Source organism: Galeopterus variegatus, unplaced genomic scaffold (genome assembly GCF_000696425.1).
Source record: "Galeopterus variegatus unplaced genomic scaffold, G_variegatus-3.0.2 Scaffold5700, whole genome shotgun sequence".
NCBI lineage: Eukaryota > Metazoa > Chordata > Mammalia > Dermoptera > Cynocephalidae > Galeopterus > Galeopterus variegatus.
The window spans coordinates 106,386-125,821 of record NW_007731811.1 but is presented as its reverse complement, the minus strand read 5'-3'; the positions used below and the strand labels follow the sequence as shown (position 1 = coordinate 125,821).

General features: G+C 51.7%; 1 protein-coding gene across 1 annotated transcript in view; it reads left to right on the top strand.

The window, feature by feature from the left end:
* Positions 1 to 19,436, top strand: part of LOC103605283 (receptor-interacting serine/threonine-protein kinase 4-like) — a 24,253-nt gene that overhangs the window by 3,251 nt on the left and 1,566 nt on the right. The window contains exons 2-6 of the mRNA XM_008589863.1: positions 419 to 528; positions 9,390 to 9,681; positions 14,637 to 14,785; positions 16,389 to 16,438; positions 18,782 to 18,940. Coding sequence (XP_008588085.1) covers positions 419 to 528; positions 9,390 to 9,681; positions 14,637 to 14,785; positions 16,389 to 16,438; positions 18,782 to 18,940 — 760 coding nt within the window. The remainder of the gene's footprint in view (positions 1 to 418; positions 529 to 9,389; positions 9,682 to 14,636; positions 14,786 to 16,388; positions 16,439 to 18,781; positions 18,941 to 19,436) is intronic.

Genomic DNA, 19,436 nt, shown 5'->3' with positions numbered 1-19,436 from the left:
CGCCGAGCCTGCACGTCGACGACAGGTCAGCGGCCCGGGAGGGGACGCAGGGACGGGGGGCGGGAGACGGGGCAGGGCTGCTCAGCGGCGCGCGGCGGCAGGCCAGGGTCAGGGGTGCTTAGATTCGAGGGGCTCTCCTTCCCCCCACCGGAGCCACCTCCCGAGCAGCCTCGGACGGGGAACCACACGCCAGCGAGGCCGGGAGCCCCCAGCAGTGTCCGCTCGGCTTGCCCCGAAGCGGGGGGCGCTTCGGCGAGGCGAGCTCCGGGCGTAATTGCGCACGTCGGGGCCCGGGCTGCGGTTCCTTGGGGGGGGGGGGTCCTCCGGGGGCCGTGTTCGCCCGAGACCTTGTGAAGTGCCCGGCCCTGCACCCTGGCGCTTCCCGATCCCTGGTTTCCCGAGTGGCCCCGGATTTCAGGGTCGCGAGCTCGCCGTGCGCCTTGGACTAGCGCCCTTCGGAGGCGCGGCCTGCCGGCCCGGAACCCACCTGGGCGCTGCGGTCTGCGCCGGGCTTAGAAAAATTGACGTGTGGGCATCTGGGCTTTGTGAGCGTAGTTGACTCCGTTCGACTTACTTAGTAATTTAAGTTGGAACACAAATTGGCGTAAGACGATAATTATTTCGGTCGGAAGCACCGGCTTGGCTTGGGCGAGGCTTCCTCGGCGCCCGGGCACCTGCGCGTTGGCGCTTCAGGGCTCGGGCCTGGCGCTGGGGTCGCGCAGGAGCCGGGGGTCTTGTTAGGCCCAGCGCTTCCTCGCCGCACACTCTCCTTTTAGCTGACTTTATTTGGAGGTTGAATCTCTGGGTAAGGGCCTTGCGTTAACCCACTCTGTGGCCGTGCCTAGGGCCCTCTGGCACCCCAAAGCCAGGACAGAGCCTGCCTGTCCCTCCCTAAGAGGGGTGCTCATGTGAATGAAGATGGTTCGAAAGGCCGCAGAGCCTCTTGTGCCTAATTTGCTGGGTCGATTGTGGCCTGTGCATAATTTGGGGGGTGGGAGAGGGAGAAGATTCTTGAAAAGCAACGCCCCCCCCCCCCGGATTTTACTGTTTATAGTTGAGTTTTAATAGTTTACATGCAAACTTCAGTTTAGCACATTTTAAGTACTTATCCTTTAATGAAATTTACATTGTACGTGGAAGTCACCTTGTATTTGTATTTTACGTGGAGATTCCCTTATTCAGTCAGACACACGCAGACTCAGAAGCATCTCCTTTTACACGCCCTTTAGCCTTTGCTGCCGCGGAGACCTGGTATCAAATACTCCACCTATTGAGTGTTGGGGCCTCTACCCCGCAGCTTTTCCGCAGAGTGGCGGTGATGCTTGTGTTGGGTGGCAGTATGTGCTGCCGCAGCACACAGTGACTGTTGGGATAAGAGGCTCCGGGACACTTCCTTTGTGTCTCCCTGTCCTTGGCTAGGAGACTACATAGTAGAGCGCTATTGGTGGCTTTTTGCTGTAACCCTTAAACCAAGTGTTTCTTGGAAACTTCAGTAGAGTGATGACTAGTATCATAAAATTACCACTGTTTCAGAGGTGAGGTGCTTGCGGAGGCTGTGCACAGACCCCTGGTCCTGGGAACTTCTCAGGCTGGGAGGGGCGCTGTGGTTTTGATGAAATCCAAACTGCTTTGTTTTTTTTTTTTTTGTTGTCTTTTTTCCGTGTCCGGCAACGGTTCGCAACCCTCAGTGTTGCCCCTGTACCGGACCGGGGACCGGCGACGGGATCGCAAGCCTCGGCATTGCTCCCGCGCCTCGCTCAGCCAGTGAGCGGGAGCCGGTCTGTACGTGGGATCCGAACCCTCGGACGGGAGCGCTGCCGCGCTTCCCAAGCGGCGCACTATCCAGTGCGCCACCGGGCCGGCCCCCAAACTGCTTTGAATATCAGACGGTGGTAAGATTTTGAAAAGTGAGACCCTCTCCATAGGGGCATTTGGGGGCTCTTGGTGACATTTGTCTGATGTAGTCTTTCATTGGAAGCAAGTTTTATTCATCAAGGTAGATGTAACACCAATTTTTATATTGGAAGAGCAGAATAAACAGGCACTTCCTCCCGTGACTCATCGACCTGTATCCTTAGTCGCTTCTGTTATTTCCAGTGATCAGGTCCCTTGTTTCTTGGGTGGCCTAGTTGGAGGAGGGTTTCTCCACTCAAGGCTGGTCACTTAGGAGATTGCATAGCCTGGTTGAAGTGTTTTGTCCTTTAACTGGAAGCCTTTCCTGCCCTGCTCGAAGCAGGCAGGTGATGGCATGTTGGGCAGCTAGGTTGAGGTCAGCGTCACCCAGCAGGAGGCATCTCACCTCCTGCACTTGGCCAGGCCATGTAGGGCAGGCTGGAGTTTTGCATTTGCAGCAGTGGTTGGTTTCTCTAAGAAGATGGTGAAACCCCCACTCTTTGTAAAGAAGTCCTTTAGGTTAATTATTGACTGTATTCAGCTTGAGGTTCGTGTTAGGAATTTGCATTGAGCCTACTGTGCTCTAAGAGGAGCTGGTTCTATTGCAGACATACAAGGTTGCATCTAAACCTTGAAATAGTTGTTCTACCCGCCCCGCCAAATTTGTTGCTGCTCTCTTAATTGGCTGCTCCTGCCCTGCCCCCGTATTTGCAAGTGCTGGAGAGTAAGGAATAGGATTTTCCTGGGGTCTCTGTGTGCAGCCCCAGCTCTATACCCCTCTGGCTAAGTCTTGCCTCACCTGTTTGAGGGGCAGCACCTCTCCCTCCTGGCACATGGGTCTGCCTTTTTCCAGGATGACTGGAGTCATTTGTGGCCCTCTCCCCATGTTGCACAGGGACCTACCACAGGTATAGGTGTGGGCAAGGCTGATTTTTATTGGCCAGGGCTGCTTGCTGTCCAGGCTGGCTGGGGTCTCCTGGTTTCCTGCCCCAGGATTTATCCTCTCCTTGGCCGTGTCTGGGCTCCTCCACGTAGCAGCTGCTCTAGGTGGTGTGAGCATGTATTTCTGTGCAGGAAAGGTCAGAGCCTTTGCATCCCCTAGGCACCTGTCGAGGCTCCCCGGGGGCAGGGAAGTGCTTGCTGAGGGGACCTACCAATGGGACCTGCTGGTGGTTCACAAGTGACACTTCATTGATCTGAATATCTCCTCCTTATGGGGCTTAGTGCTTCAGGAGGGTCTTGTGGGTGGCTTTGGGGAGATATCTGACCCTCATCAGGGGGTCATGGGGCCTAAGGTGGTGTTTGGGGATGGGTGCTGTTGCCAGTTAGGAGAGAACAAAGTGACCCCAAAGTCTCCCTTCTTCCCCTCCCTGCCCCCAGCTAAGAGGAAGCTCAGAATAACCAAGTGCCTGTCCCGGTCGGTGGTGAATGCTGTGCTGGGCGCCAGCTAGCTGGGGCGAGCCTGAGCAAACCCCGGGTGTGTAGCTGCAGGGCTGACAATCGGACAAGCCCATTCCTTGTCGGTTTTAAAAATAGCAGTGTGGGAACCCCTCTGAGGCTCCCGGGATGCAGCTGGATTGGTGTGCAAAGGCCTGGCAGAGAGGCCTCAGCTAACAGTGGTGAAGCCATATTTCCAGCTGCCTTTTCCAGAAGGTGGTTCCCAGCTTTCTTTTCTGTGGAGCGGAGCTCTTTGTTACCCGAGCAACTCTAACCCCCTTGCCCTCATCCGAGTTTCTCCTTCTGTAGTTCACTGCTTCTCCACCTCCGAAGACCCTGTCTCAGGGGTCTGCTCTTTCCCCTTTCTGAGATACCTACTTCCAGAGGGGGAAACTGCGGCTTCCCTCTCCATCCAACGTGGTCTTCTGGTCCAAGCTGGGAGGAGAGCCCCATGGCTTTTCTATAAGATTTCTTTTAGAAATGATTGGGGTGACAATATTTCTCCCTCCTCCAGTGCTCTCCCTACTCCCCCCTCCTTGAGATGGGGAAAAATGTGCTTGGGCTAGCCCTAAATGAGAAGAAAACTGAATTAAGGTAAATGGTACTGAGAAAGTTAAAAATAGAACCCCAACTGGGTTCTATGAATGCCCAAGAGATTTTCCATCTAGAACCCAAAGCAGGTTCAGGGGTGAGGTGAGGGTGTTTTCTTCCTAATGGCTCAGAAACAGAATTAGCATCCCTTTCCCTCAAGGACGAAGGAGGGGATGGAGATATGGTGACCATGCTACTCAGCTGTGCCTGACCATAGCTACGCTTTAGGTTGTGTTTGAATTGACTAGTTGTCAGGGTGTTCTAGTGGCCCAGAAATGTCCACTTTGCCATTAACAGTAAGAAATGTGGTTTGGTGGGAAGAAATGTGGTGGGAATGCCACCAAGACTTGGCACCAGACAGTTGTGCTTCCCCAGTGCCCCCAGCAGCGAGCTCCTGGACGGGATTGAAAATCTCTTCAGGTCTTAAAATAATGGTAATAACAATAGTTCTCCAGTTCCTTTTGTGTGGCCAGCAACATAAGCCAGAAGCACTACTTAGAGGAAAAAATGTTTTGTTTTTTGGTTTTTTTTGTCTTTTGTCTTTTTTCCGTGTCCGGCAACGGATCGCAACCCTCAGTGTTGCCCCCGTACCGGACCGGGGACCGGCAACGGGATCGCAAGCCTCGGTGTTGCTCCCGCGCCTCGCTCAGCCAGTGAGCGGGAGCCGGTCTGTATGTGGGATCCGAACCCTCGGACGGGAGCGCCGCCGCGCTTCCCAAGCAGCGCACTATCCAGTGCGCCACCGGGCCGGCCCGGAAAAAATGTTTTAACAAAATAATTTCCATTGACAACAAAGCAATCGGCGGCTTCTTTCTGTGCTCTGAGCACTTTTAGATCTCGCTCATCGCTCATCGGAAGTGCCTTTTGCTGCGACTTTACAGAAGGCCCATTTCAAGCTTATTGAATTGCAGATGCTGCCTGCCGACACCCGACCCAGGAAGGGTTGGAGCTTCCGAAAGCCAGTGGCAGCCACTGGGGCACCCCAGGGTGTGGTTCCACGAGTGACTAAAGAAAGGCTGAAAGGTTGGGGCCCTCTGGCCCTGTGGTTACGGATAAATAAGTGGTATGAAGAGTTTCTGTGAATGTGCTTCCCTCTAAACAGTCAAGGCTGGCGTGCAGGGAGCCCCAGCCTCCCCCTCTCCTAATAGGTGGGCCCCTCGCTGGGCAGTCCCTGAACCCCTTCCTGTCTGCCCCAAGACGTAGATTGTGCTGTCTTGAGAAAGTGATTTTGTCCCTGGAAACAATGGCTTATTTTCCAGGATAGCTGATTTTCCTGGACAAAATGTCCCGAAAGGTGTGGCTGGTGAAGGGGGAAATCTTACCCGGTTTTCTTCAGATAGTTGTTTAAAGCCGACTTGGACACCCTTTGGAGATTCAAGCTGGGATCAGCTTTCTGGAGCAAACCAGCAGTGGCAGCTCTTTCTCTAATTTTTATTTTTTAATAATGTAAATGGAGACTTTGTTCTTCTTAATGGGCCTGGGGCAGGCGGGAACTTTCTGCTCTTGGGGTAGTGGGAGGAGGTGTGATCTGCTGCCAGCCGGCAACTGTTAGGGAGTCAGTAGTGAGGTCTGCAGTAGGAAGTCACCTGGGTTTTATGTATTAAGCCCTTTGGGCAAATGGAAGAAAACACTTGCAGAGTGCCTCAGAGCTTCCACTTCAGCCTTAATTTCATTGACTTTGTTCTCAAAGTCAGGTTTGGCTTACAGCAGTCACTCCTGGAATGTCTGCTTAACATGGAAAATGACCCTGGTTGATGACCAGCCTGTAAATATCAGGATTGTCAATTCCTCCCAACCTTCAGACGAGGGTGTGCCTCATGCTTTTTCACACTGGAGGGGTCTCTCTCTCCTGCAGGAGGACTTATGCCAGTGTCACCTGGGTATAGCACCCTGCGAAGGGAGACCCACATGGGTAGGGGAGGGGTGGCAAGCTGGCCACTTTTTTTTTTTTTAAAGGAAATAAAAGTCATAGGAAACAGACAAATCACAAAACTGATTCTTAACAAGATATAAAACAGAAGCAGCACCAGATGCTAAGTCCCATCTGCAACAACTTGGGAGTTAGTGACCTCATCAGAGATGGTAGTTGTATCAGTCCTAGTTTAAATAACAAACGGGTCCTCGGCCACAGCCATAGCCATGGCCATGGCCACGTATCTTCCAGGAGGAAGAGGAGGGAGAGGTCGTTGGCATCCAACCCTCTACTTTCCTTTTTTTCAGATGCTGTTGAGACGGGGAGCAGGGCTGGGAGTCCACTGGCCTTGTCTGGACTGTTGGTCACCAGGCTGGGATGTGTGTTGGAATCTGTCTCCTAGTCTGGCCTCCTGTCGGATCCCAGAGCCTGGCCTGGCCTGTGGCTGTGGGAAGGGGGGTTGGCTGTCCTGGGCCAGGACACCCAGGGCCCCCAAACCTGTCCCTGTGGAGCTTCCCAGGAGGGAAGGCACAGCCCAGGGACCCCCACAGGCCAGCATCGCACTCCTGTGGACATCTTGTTTTCCATTAACTGGTCAATTAACCAAAGTGCTAAGAAAGCAAGCCATGCCTCACTTATTTCTGTTTTGTAGTAATATAATGATTCATTCTTGGTATTTGTTTTACTTGTTCCTAAGGTCAGTGGGATTCTTTGCTTATGGAGTATATTCAAAGAAACTTACTTTACCCCCCCACCCCCCACGATCCCTTGACCTGCTCCTCCTGGGGTGCACCCCCTTCCATGCATGGGGGACTGTCCAGTGCCTCCTGGTGGAGACCCGGGGTCGCTGCTGCCACGTCTCTGTCCTCTTACATCAGTCAATCATCCGGTCCTGTTGATTCTTCTCCAGAATGTGTCGTGTGACTGCGGCTTGCCCCCCTCCCCTCGCCAAGCCTGTGGTCTGCTGGGAGCTGCTCTGCTCAGCCTCGCGCCCGCCCTGGGCTGCTATGCAGGTCATAGCTTCTCTTATTTTCTCCCAGGCCTTCTATGCTGCCCGTCCCCACTCTAACTCAGGGTCCCCCTTAACTCTCCCACAGCCCCCTGAACTTCCCCTTCAGAGTACCTGGACTCTCCACCGTGCTTCTTTTTTCGTGTGATTCTCCGTCTTCTCCCCTAGAAGGTAGATGTCATGAAGGCTGGGAGGGGTCTCTTTTGTCACCAACTCTTCACATGTTCACAAATACCTGTCAACAAATAAACAGTTTGAAACAAAGGGAGGGTAAGGTCTGAGAGTGCTTAACAGTTTGGCTGAAAACGCATTAACTTGGTCTACACGAGGGGCTCTCAGAGTTGGCACTGTTGGCATTTGGGGCCAGGTAATTCTTTGCCTGGGTGTGTCTCATGCATTGTAGTATGTTTAGTAGCATCCTTCAGTGACAACCAGAATGTCTCCAGACGTTGCCCCATGTCCCCTGGGGCAAAATCACCTCTAGTTGAGAACCACTGGTCTACACCTGGGGATCCGAGTTTTCTGAGACAAGAAGTCTCCCCTTGGTGTGTGTTCACCTGGGGCTCAGCTCCCAGCTGTGGGGCTTGCACTGGGGCGGGCAGAGGGGCTGAGACCTCTGAGCCCCTGGTGCTTATATGGGAATTTCCACGGTGGAAGTTCAGCAGAGGGGAGGGAATTGTGCTGCAGGTTTTGGTAAACCGTAGAATCGCGGGTGCTCCCCCTTACCTGCTGGCCTTCCTGCATAGGGAAATGTTTTCATAACAGTAAGGGAAACAGAGAGTGGGCTGCAGTCTCAAAGGGGAGACCAGATCAATAAGAAATAGGTGTGTTTTATTGGCTCGGTTTAGGATTCTCTGGCAGGCCAGAAACGGGGAGCAGGCACTGCATGGTTTCCTAGCAGCTGCCGCAGGGCTGGCACTGGGGGGAGCAGGCTGCGCCCCGCTCTGGAAGGTCCAACAGAACAGTGGGAGCAGAGCTGCGACTCTGCATTCTGGAGAAATCACCTGGAGGCTGCCCCTGCCTGCTGGCTGCACAGCCTGTGTGTAGACACCAAAGCCACTCAGTTCCCAGCTGGAACAGTTTGGGTCTCCAGGTGTGATTCTGGACATTTCCTTCAGGAACTTATTATTAAAAAGCAGGTTTTCAGCCCCAACCTGGAACTCATGTCAAAGAATGAGGCCTGGAAACCTGTATTTAGCCAACTTCCTGGGTGCTGTCTATGGGATCTGTGTTTGAGAATTGCTGACCTAGATCCTCCATGGCTAAAACATGACCTCATGGGAGTCGGCCTTTCCCCCTGAATTCACTCTGAGACTTTTGATCCATAATATGCACGCAGACCTTTGCCCTGGGATTCTTGTCTGTAAAACCACGGGCTGCACCTGGGAGTGACTTAGACCAGGGGCTGGCAGACTTTCTCCCTGAAGGGCCAGAGAATAGATTTTGTAGGCTTTGTAGGCCAGGGGGCCTTGAAGGGCAGAAGCAGCCATGGCCAGTTTATGAATGAGTGGGAGAGACCACCTTCCAGTAAAAGTTTAATTACAAAAACAGGTGGCAGGCTGTGGACAAGTTTGGTGGTTTCTCAAAAGTTTAAACGTAGAACTGCCACAAGATCCAGCAATTCCACTCCTAGGTATATATCCCAAAGAATTGAAAGCAGGGACTGGAACAGGTATTTGTACACTAATTTGTACAGATGTGCAGCATTATTCACAAGAACCAAAAGGTGGAAACAACCCAAGTGACACATCAACAGATGAGTGGGTGCACAAAATGTAATATATGTATTTGGTGGGGTCTTCCCCAACCGTAAAGAGCCAAAAGAGACAGAAGGTAGAAGAGGTTACCGGGGACAGGGAGGAGGAGTTACTGTTTAATGGGTGCAGAATTTTCATTGGGGAAATGAAAAAGTTTTGGTGTAGATAGTGGTGATGTTTATACAACTTTGTAAATGTATGTAATGCTGTTGAGTTGTCCACTTATGAATGGTTAAAATGATAAATACTATGTTGTGTACATTTTACCACAATAAAAAAATTGCTGGCTGGCTGGATTTGGCCCTCGGCAAACCCCTGCTTGAGATTAATAATGTTCCATTAAGGGGCAAGATTGGATTCAGGAATAATTGGGCCAAAGTATTGGGCCTAGACAGAGAAAGTGAGTTGGGTTCTTTGGACAGATAACTTGTTGCAGCTTTTAGAGGAACCTAAACTTCTCTTCCCACATCCCAAGAGAAGAGATCATGAGCACCCACTTCCAGGCTTCGAGACCCCAGGCATTGGCGGGGTGGTACTGGTGGGTACCCCCGTAACTATGAGACTTTCTCTCCCCATCACTCACAGTAACCTCAGCTAGCATTTCTAGCTGCCTCAGGACTGAAGGCTTTGAAAGGCCCAGCATTTAATGATGTGACATTAAAGTGAGCTCCATGTGGGTGTCTCTGAGTAGTTTTCTCTGCCGTTGGAGCTGGATGTCCCCTGGTCTAGGTGCTCTGTGTGTGTGGCTGGGTGACTGCTGCGTTTTCCTCATGCCTTTGAACTTTTTCAGGGAGCGCATAGAACTTTTGGAAGAAGCCAAGAAGATGGAAATGGCCAAGTTCCGCTACATCCTGCCAGTGTATGGCATCTGCAGGGAGCCCGTGGGGCTGGTCATGGAGTACATGGAGACGGGCTCCCTGGAGAAACTGCTGGCCTCAGAGCCACTGCCTTGGGACCTGCGCTTCCGCATCATCCATGAGACCGCAGTGGGCATGAACTTCCTTCACTGCATGAGCCCACCGCTGCTGCACCTGGACCTCAAGCCTGCCAACATCCTGCTGGATGCACACTACCACGTCAAGGTAGGGCCTGCACAGTGCCCACAGGGGCCTCCAGGTCAGGACGAGGTTGGGAAAGGAGGCGGTTCTTCTGGGGGCGGGGGGGCAAGGAAAACCCGGGAGCCAAGGCCTTTCTCAGCATGAGGAAACCCTGAGCTTGTTGTGGTTGGTGTAAACACCACAGGTTGTGTAGCTGGAGGAATCCTGGCACATGACTAAATTCTGGGCACTTTGGAAAAAAGAGCTTATGGATTTATGGATTCTGGTCTTTGTGAATGTCTTATGAAATCAGATTAGAGATCAGAGCATGTATGGACCATGTGAGAGCTCAGGTTCCATGGTAAAGGCATGATTTCCCCTTGGAGGTTCGGCAGGGGGACCGTGGGGTGCTCTGCAGAGGGGCTTCAGAGCCTGGAGAGCAGAATGTTGCATTTGTGCAGGCCTGTGGCTCTGTCTGCTTTTTTTTCCTTCTTTGATGAGTTTATGAAACAGAAACATATGAGGAGTAATATAACCAATAAGCAGGTGCGGCCGCCTGGAGTCAGCAGTTATTGACATTGTCATTTCTGCACCATGGCTGTACTTCCTCGAATGTTTCTCCCTTGGATGGTCTTTGTGTCCAGGGTTGTCCTGTCCACCTCATGGGTGGCGCATGTTTTTATCCCACTTGGGGACATCCACACGCCTGCGGGAGGTCCGGGGCCACATGCTGGTCCACACAATGGGGTTGTGTCGGCCCTTCCTCTGTCACGCACGGAAGCACGTGGGCTTGCAAGCGGGTGAGTGGGAGGGATCTGAGGGCAGGGTCTGGCTCCTGTCCTCTTTGTGCGTGGCACAGGCAAGGTTCTGGCCATGTGCTTCGGTCACTTTGCCATTGTTCCTGGTTGCACAGCACTTCCGGGCCTCTCTGTTGGCCTGGCCAGCAGGAAAGGCCTGAGTTTGGGGCCCAGCCCTGCCCCTTAGCTCTTGATTGGGAACAGGTGAGCAAAGGCCCATGTGGAATGCACACACTGCTCCCTGCGCCCGGCTCTGCAGCTATGCAGGAGCCCCGCTCAGCCAGGCAGAGGTTTTCACTTTGGTCAGGAATTGAAGGTTGTCTCTTAGGTAGGTGTTGCTCAGTAATAGATCTTAGCTAGAAGATGCAAGGACTGTCCTGCTCTGTGACACAAGGAATTAAGATAATGGAGACAGAAATGGTTTCCAGCACCTTCTCACATTCTAGGACCTCTGGGCTTCCTGTTTTCTTGTGGGTGGCATGGTTGGGCTTCACATGTGGGCCCTTTAGTCTCAGCTAACATTTGTGGAGGTCTTCACAGGTGGTGCAGCTCCTGCGGGCTCAGTGATCCAATACGGTCTTTTCTCTCAGAGGTGCAGCATACACAAACAAGGGGAAGTAATAACGTTCCTGCTGTGCGCCAGGGGCTCCACTACGGGACCTGCCCTAGTCTTCACAGCAGAGGCAGAGTGGACGGTGGCCTCTGGCCTTTGATAAGCTGGGGCTTAGAGGGGTTAAATGAGGCTGGAACCTGATTCTGTGGCCTCTGGGCCTTTGATTTCCCATCTGACCTGCTGCTGCTGTATGTTATATGTTCACAAATCCAAGTGGCTAGGACCCAGCAGTGATATAAGGGCAGAGTGGGCAGCTCCTCAGGGTGGGGTGGGCTGTTGCAGGGCTGGGCCTTTCTGCTGTCAGGAGTGAGGGATACAGCTGGGAGGGGACTCTTTAGGTGAAGGAAAAAGTCCAAGAAAAGCCATGGAAGACTGGGATTTTGAGGGGGCAGGGGAAGCAGGAGGCATGGTTGGATTAGGATAGGGGGTGCATGAACACCTTGCCCCCATCTTCAAGGACTGCTGAAGTAGAGAAAGGCAGTGTGGCACGCATGTTCTGGCAGAGGCAGCTGTTGAATGCACGCCAACTACTGCCTGGGCTCTCGGGTGTGCTGGACAGGTGTCTGCAGCCGCGGCCGTCATTGTCGTGGCTCTGTCTTGCTCTTTCCCTTCCCACATGGCCCCTGCCTCTCTCCTGACAGGGCATGCGGGGTGTTCATTTGGGGGCAGGGCATATGAACATTCTCTAGAGAACACAGTGACATCTCGCTTCTGAGTGCCAGGGGGTGATAATACTAACCTCTAGGCTGTGTCAGGGGTCAGCGGCCATAAAGTGCTTCGGGCAGTGCTTCGCACAGTGCCTGGTGGTGTTTTTGTTAAGGTAGACCGTCTTTTCCAAGGCAGGGATGTTGGTGCTCATGGAGGTGTCCTCCCCAACTCTGTTACACAGTAGGCGCTTAATGCTTACCCAGTAAGGAAGTGAGTGCTGTTCTCTGACCATCTGACAAACTGCAGCTTAGTTTCCCTGTAGGTCGTGGCACTGTTGATCTGAAGTTCTGCAACAAGTCCTTTCTCTTCCTCGTAAACATCTGATTTTGGAGGGCTGGTGGCTCCTGGCAGTTTGTTATGGGTGAAGATTCCTTAAAGAGTCCATGTGTCTAAGGGGTCCAGGTGGCCAACAAAGGAGCCGGAAGCCATGGCGGGAACTGTTCTTGCCCCATAGGAAGTGACGCCATGTCCTCGGGGCCGCCCCCCACCCCACATACCCCGTGATGCCCTTCTTAATCAGGCATGTTAGTCAACCCTGAGAAGCCCAAAGACAAGCAGAAAAATGTATTTACATAACATGTTTCTTTTATTCTTAGAAATAGTCGGGTGTGTGGAGGGCAGCAGGGGGCGTGTGTATGATGTTCAGAGAGTCAGCACTTCCATTCCTGAAGACAAAGCTTGGACACTTTGCATATAGACTGGCGGTCAGGTTCCTGGGCAGTTCTCAGTGGACAGCATTTGAAGCCATATGATTGTAACCTGGGATTTTGAAATAAGATCATAAGCTGCCGTTTCACCCCTTCCCTTGCTCAGACGTAGGCCACCTTTTTGTACATAGCATGATCAGAACTGAAGATTTCACAGCAAGCACCTGCTTTGCAAAGTGTGTTAAATATGCTTAATGTTAAATTATACTTTCTCTTACTGACTATTAAAATACTAATTTTAATGTAATCAATTTCAAGTTAAAAATGAAATAACTTGGCTTAAGATCTCAGGCTGTATCTATATATCCAGTTTGCCCGGACCAGACTGTCTTCAAAGGGTTACATGAGGGTTGTGTTCTCCTGTGTCTAAAGAGCTTTCTTCTCCTCTTAGTCTCGTCCAGCTGGACCCCAAAGGTGGAGGGCTGTGAGCTTGGGGGTACCTGGGATACTGGGGCAGAGGCCGGTGGGCAAGTGTGTTTGTAAGTCGTAGCACATTGCCATGGGGTCTGCCATTGAGGGAGCAGAGAGTGAGGGGGCAGCCCCGGGGGCAAGAGGAAAAGGCTGTGAGGGAATGAGCCAGGGCCGGGGCCCAGTCCTGGGAGGGAAGAGGCCCTCAGTGGTTCTGAATTCTGAGTTTGCATTTCATGCCAGGGCTTTTACAGAGAATTTATGCTTCCTTGCTGTTCATCAAGCACATTTTGAAGTGGCTGGCTGTTTCTGACAGCGACAGAGAGAAAGAGAAAATGCTGCAGACCGGGGGGTCCCCACGTGGCTGTTGGTTGTTGAACTCAAACTGCCTCTGTTCGCAAACTTGTTTTGAGAGTCACAGCACATTCTGTCTCCCAGCTTTGAGCTGCTTTACGGATTTGCAGGATCGGATGATGGCTTTACTCTCGGAAATTGGCAATTTCCATATGGGGAGGGGGTGGGGGTTTTCCCAAGGGCTGTGGAGGCCACACACACAACGGCAAGGGGCCCAGGGTTGGCACCTTGCCCTGGTGAGCCTCGGCCAGTATGCAGCACAGCCTGACTGTGGGGATGGGGGACCTGGCCCAGACTCTTTCCCCTTGGCCCCCCATGTGCTCATGGGTCAGTTGAAGACTGAGTCATCAGGGACACCTTAGCTCACCTCCTGGGCTCCGCCAGCCCAGAATTCAAGGCCCAATTCAGCCCTGTTTCCTATCTCTCCATAGTTGTGTCAGAGGAGGAGCCCAAGAGTTAATTAAAAGGCTTAAAAAAATCCACAAGCCTTGAAGGAGAGTAGAAAGGAGCTTTTTCCATGGATCAGAGGAATCCCATTAATGCTAAGGAGCTGTGGCTGAAACCCACCCACAGCTGGCTTCAGAGGGTCTAATTTCCACCTGGAGATGGGGATGTGGGCAGGAAGAGGATGCTCCCCAGAGAAGCATGCATAGGCCCCAGTTGTGGGTTTAAGTGAGCTTTAAGAACACCTCTAACAAAAGGAAACCTGCCTCCTGCCCATGGGTGGGGGAGGGGAGGCATGCTCACTCGGGGAAGAGATGTTTATCAGACTGTAGCTCGATCAGTGTGTTGGTGAAGGAGCCAGCCAGCGTCTGTTGCTCACGACACATTCCAGGTGGAAAGCAGAATGCCCCGTGGAGGTTAGGAGGTGTGTGTTTTGTTTGCTTTAAAGGGCTTCTGAAGGTGTGTTTCCCTTTAAAGGGCTTTAAAGGACCTGCTGCCGCTTGCCTGCCCCCCCTCCCCCCAGCTGGTGGGTTGCATAACCGGATCCTCTAGCAGGCAGACTGTCTCTTCACCAGAAACTCTGCACTGCTTTTCCCTCGATGGCCACTGGGGCTGTTAACCACAGTGGCAAACAGGATGCCTTGTAGAAGCCAGACGACAGTTCGTCTTGAGGGCTCTCTCCTGGTGCATTCCTTCCTTAGAGTGTCATCTTTCTCCCCATCCATCAAGCGTGTCACTCTTAATGCCTCCAGACTTGGTTCTGCCAAGTGTCCATGTTTCCCTGCCTACCTGGGGGCAGGACTGCCTGGAGCGGAAGCACTTGCAGGGGCTTCTGGAAAGCTCTGGGAGCACATCCTGACTCTGCGCAGCCATCTAACACTGCTGAGGGGTGGTATTGATAAAATGTCATTAAGTGTCAGCTTGTGGTATGTCGAGTGACACTGTTAAAGGCTGACTGCTGTGTTGCAGATTTCCGATTTTGGGCTGGCCAAGTGTAACGGACTATCCCATTCACATGACCTCAGCATGGACGGCCTGTTTGGCACAATCGCCTACCTCCCTCCAGAGCGCATCCGGGAGAAGAGCCGGCTCTTTGACACCAAGCACGATGTGTACAGGTGTGTGGCATGCCGTCCCCCAGTTCCTGTGCCTGCAGGGCTGGGGGCTCGGACCCCTTCATTCTTCATGCCCTGAATAGCACCTTTTGGAAAGGCTCCTCAATGCCCATCAAATATGGGGTTCAGTCCAAATGAAAGGGGTGCATGCTTGTTGACTTTGGGGTTTTTAGCCAGTGGGTACAGGTTCCCCCAGGGATACAAGAGACATTTCTTTCCTGTGGGTGTTGCTGGCTGAGGATGGAGAAGTTGCTGTTGGTGCCAGTTGGAGCCAGTTACGTAACCAGACTGGCAGCTCCTGCACTGTGAATGCTCTGGCGTGCTTATGAAATGTGGGTTTTATGGCTTGCCTGTTGGAAGAACCTGCTGCTTTAAGTGGACCATGGTCTATATACATGTGGATTTGGGCTCTCCAACATTCAGTCTCCTCTGTGTTTTGTGAAGTAAGCAACTTACATTTCCTAATGTCATTTACCTTTGATGGAGGAACGTCCACCAGAGAGGCTATTCAGTGGATTTCTGTACCTAGAGAACAGTCCCCGAGTCACTTGGTCCCTTCCTTTTTCACATTGTGCAGGTCTTAGTCACACAGACTTCTTGGAGAAGAAAAGAGGGAAGGGAGTGTCACCAGGCACCGAAGCCTCTCATTGTGGCTGTTGCCCTGCGCATTGTGACTCCCACCCCAGCCTCCACTGCCTGCAGACCTGGCGGACGGGTTTGACAATCGCCATTGTGCCTGTGCTTAGCTTTGCCTTTGAGTGCTGAGTCTCTGGAGAATGGCACTTCAGGGACTAGTCACAGCTTGTTGAATTTGGGGAGAGTAAGACACTCTTTATTTTAGAGTCGAGAGTTCCAACTTTTGAACTTGCAGATTTCTGTTGATTTTCAATGGTGAATTCTTGTGCCTATGTCAATTTAGTGCTCAGGGGTGGCTCAAGTTTTGGACTCCTGTTTTTTGTTTTGTTCTGTTTTTTTTAAAACATTTATCAGATTGGGCTTTTTTTTGGTGTATCCAGAGTAATTTATATATATGCCCAAACAGCTGAAACATCAGGATTGCCTCCTGATGTTTTCTGTGCACTTTCTTTAACAACCCTCTGATGAAATCTAAGTGAGCCTCCGTCAGGAATGTTTTCATCAGAACCTGAATCTGTGTCTTCAAGGAATGCAATCATAGGAGAAGAGAGAGGGACATGAATTGCCTACCATGTATTCAGCCATTTATTTAGCAAATGCCTGAGTACCTGCTCTGTGCCCAGTGCTTGCAAGAAAGGGTGGTAAACCAGCAGACAGGGCCATTGTCCCTGAGAGCTTCAGGTCCCGTGATAGCACAGCACCCCTTGAGGGATCCCTCGTGTGGCTTGAAGACTTGCAGGTCAAGTGGCAGCGTTATGTCTGTTGTTGAATATCTCAGCTATCACGTGACAGGTCTCACCACAAGTGTTTTCTCTTTTTAACAACTCACGGGAAATATCTCAATGTTATCTCTCTCTCTCTTTTGAAGGCTTCAGAGGGGTTTTCTTTAAACTTGTCACTATGCATTGGAGCTTTTGACTTTATCTGGGGTTCCAGCTCACAGATACTAATGTCCTGGTTTCTCTTCCAGCTTTGCCATTGTTATCTGGGGTGTGCTTACACAGAAGAAACCATTTGCAGGTAAGTGGACCTGTCTTTGAGGTGTAGTGTATTTGTCTTTCCTAGAATAATGGGGGATTCTGGGAATAATGTACTTTCTCTGTCCTTAAACAGTACCTGTGATCACGCTGCCATGTGTGCTATGCTGCTCTGGGCCTTGAAGCCAGAACAGCAGGGGTGGGGGGTGCTCTGTCCTGCCCAGCAAGTCTGCAGCCACCTCATTGCTGGCTTTTCTATGTGCTGACAAAGCACTCTTGTGGTGTGTGTAATTTACATACAGGGAAATGCACAGATCTGAAGGGGTACAATCCGTGGATTTTTTAGGTGCTAGCTGATTTTTATTTTTTGGTGGTAAAATACATACAACATAAAATTTATCATTTTAGCCATTTAAGCTGTATAGTTCAGTGACATTAAGGACATTCGTGATGTGGTACCAGCATCACCACTCTCTACTTACAGACCAATCTCGTGACCCCAAAACGCAACCCCATGTCCTCCCCACTCCTCTCTCCTCCAGCCCCTGGCAACCACTAATCTGCTTTCTGTCTCTATGGATTTGCCTGTTCCAGGTATTTCCAGCAAATTCTTAATCTTTTTTAATTAAAAAAAATTGTGGTAAAATACACCTAACGTAAATGTTATCAAGTTCACCATTTCAGATCGTACAGTTGAGTAGCGTTAAACATGTTCACACGTTGTGCTGCCAGCTTGCAGAACCCTCCAGTGGATTTCAACGCATCCACCAGGGTGCCCTGCCCAGCTTGAGAGCTGCCCAGTACCTCCTTCCCCCATCCAGGAAGCTTCTGACTTATATTCTCAAGGGTTTAATGCTTCTGCTTGTTCATTGTAAAAATCAAGTACTTCTTAGCTTCATTGGAGAAAGATTCCCTTCTTCTGTAGGCATTTCTGGGCTACTCATGATACTTTGTGATGTGACCAAAAATGTCTGAAAGTACGGGTCAGGTGAGCGTGTGACTCCAGGTCTGGGCATCCCTTGCTAGTTGGGGCACAGGCAAGGAGCCAGGGCAAGGAGAACTCTGAGAATCGCAAGATTTAGAGTATATTGGGAGCTTTTTCAAATCCTCATGGAAAGACTGGAACACATCCTTACCCTTCTCTTCTAGAGAGGTCGTACCTGTACGGTCTCCCACCTCCCACCCTTTCTTCCCTAACTGCGTATGCGTATCCTCCCCCATGGAGGGCCACGGTCTGAACGCTTTCCAGTGTGGCAGCGTGCCAGTTGGACATAACATTGTCTGATGGTGGTGACGCCCTAAGCCAGGTGCATGGTGTAAATATCAAGGACTGAAGTCCCATGTTTTATGGCCTGGTAGACTGGGGGGGAGTCGAGGTGCAGGAGTACAAGGTGTCTCAGGAGCTTTTCTGGTCTGTGTTCAGCAGCAGAAAATATTCCAGGTGTTTGCGTTAGGTCACTCCCTTTTTATGTGGAGGACCTGTTGGTTTTGGAAGTCTGACTTATCATGGAAATAACCTCTGGATAGTTACAATAGGTCTTGCACAAGATTTAATGGGAAAGTGGAACAAAACATGAGTGTCGATTCCTGGCGGCTGCCGGTGGCTCTGGGCCAATTTTCCATACCTGCCTCTCCAAGGAGTTGCTTTCACCTGGGTGCATGTGGAACCATGGGGGTGAGGTGGGTGTTGGGAACACGCAGCTTTGAGTCCTGCTTGACATGGACAGTGTGTGGTTTTAGGCTGAGCAGAAAAAAGAACCTGGCCCACTGAGAGTCACCTTGGGCCCTTCCCAATCAGTGGAGAAGTTGTGGACAAAATAATAATAGTAGCCCTGTGCACGCTTATGAAGGAGACTGGGAGGTAGGACAGGTGAGCCCCAGGTTGTGAGTAGAGGGGAAGGGGCCCCCTTATACACCCCAGCCCTGCCACATCCACAAGGAGAGCTGGCGGCCTGGCTGGCGGGGCAGTGGCTGAGCTTTGGGATGGGAACAGGGAGAGTGGGGTCCACCTGGGTGCTGGACAGCGTGGCTCCATTTGGTGGGCTCAGGCCACTTTGGAGCCCATCTCGTCAGATATTGTTCTCTTTTTAACCCGGTTTTCCTTTGATGGATGTCCAGAAAGATATACTGTGTGACATAAAGCACTGATTCCATTTGGTAATCATAACCCTGCAAGATGGGTAGTTTTTAAAACTGGGAAAATAGAGAGCAGCGTGCCCTGTAAGGATAAGAGTTAAAGAAAGCTTTACAAAGGGAAGTAAAGCAGTGTCTGGGGATGGAGTGGGTCCCTCAGTGGCTTCCCACATGCCTCGTTTCCTCCCGAAGCTGAAAAGTCTGTCTCCCCACCCCGCTGAGCCTCCCTGACCTGTGTGCTTTTCCTTTGCAGATGAGAAGAACATCCTGCACATTATGGTCAAAGTGGTGAAGGGCCACCGCCCAGAGCTGCCACCTGTGTGCAGACCGCGGCCACGTGCCTGCAGCCACCTGCTGCACCTCATGCAGAGGTGCTGGCACGAGGACCCGCGGGCACGGCCCACATTCCAAGGTGAGCACCCGCAGAGGGGTTGCTGCTGCACCGTCCTTCTGGTGTCATAGGAGGTGGAGTTGGTGACTGGGACAGGGTTGGGGCCCAGGCAGTGGGAAGCAATATGTGGAAAGACAGGTGGGACAAGATGGCCTGCACAAGCAGATGGGCCACGTACCTGCCTGTGGCCCCCAACACACAGGCAGATGGGGCAGCTGGAACCGAGTGGTCTGCTGCAGCTGTCCACCCCCTGCTCCCAGCCAGGGCTGGATTTGCTGTGCAGGGAGCCTAGAGGAACTGGAAATTTGGTGTCTCAAGTCAGATAGTGATGCATCTTTTAGGAGACTGATGTGGCTGGTGGCTGGGACCTTGCTCTGCTCTTCTCTTGGGGTCTTTACCTCATGCAATAGATGTGTCTTTTGGATGGGAAAGTAACCCTGATGAAATTAAAAGTAATCATGGCATTTAAAACATACAGGGGGAGCAGTGTGAATGGAGTTGGGGGGCTCACCCACCA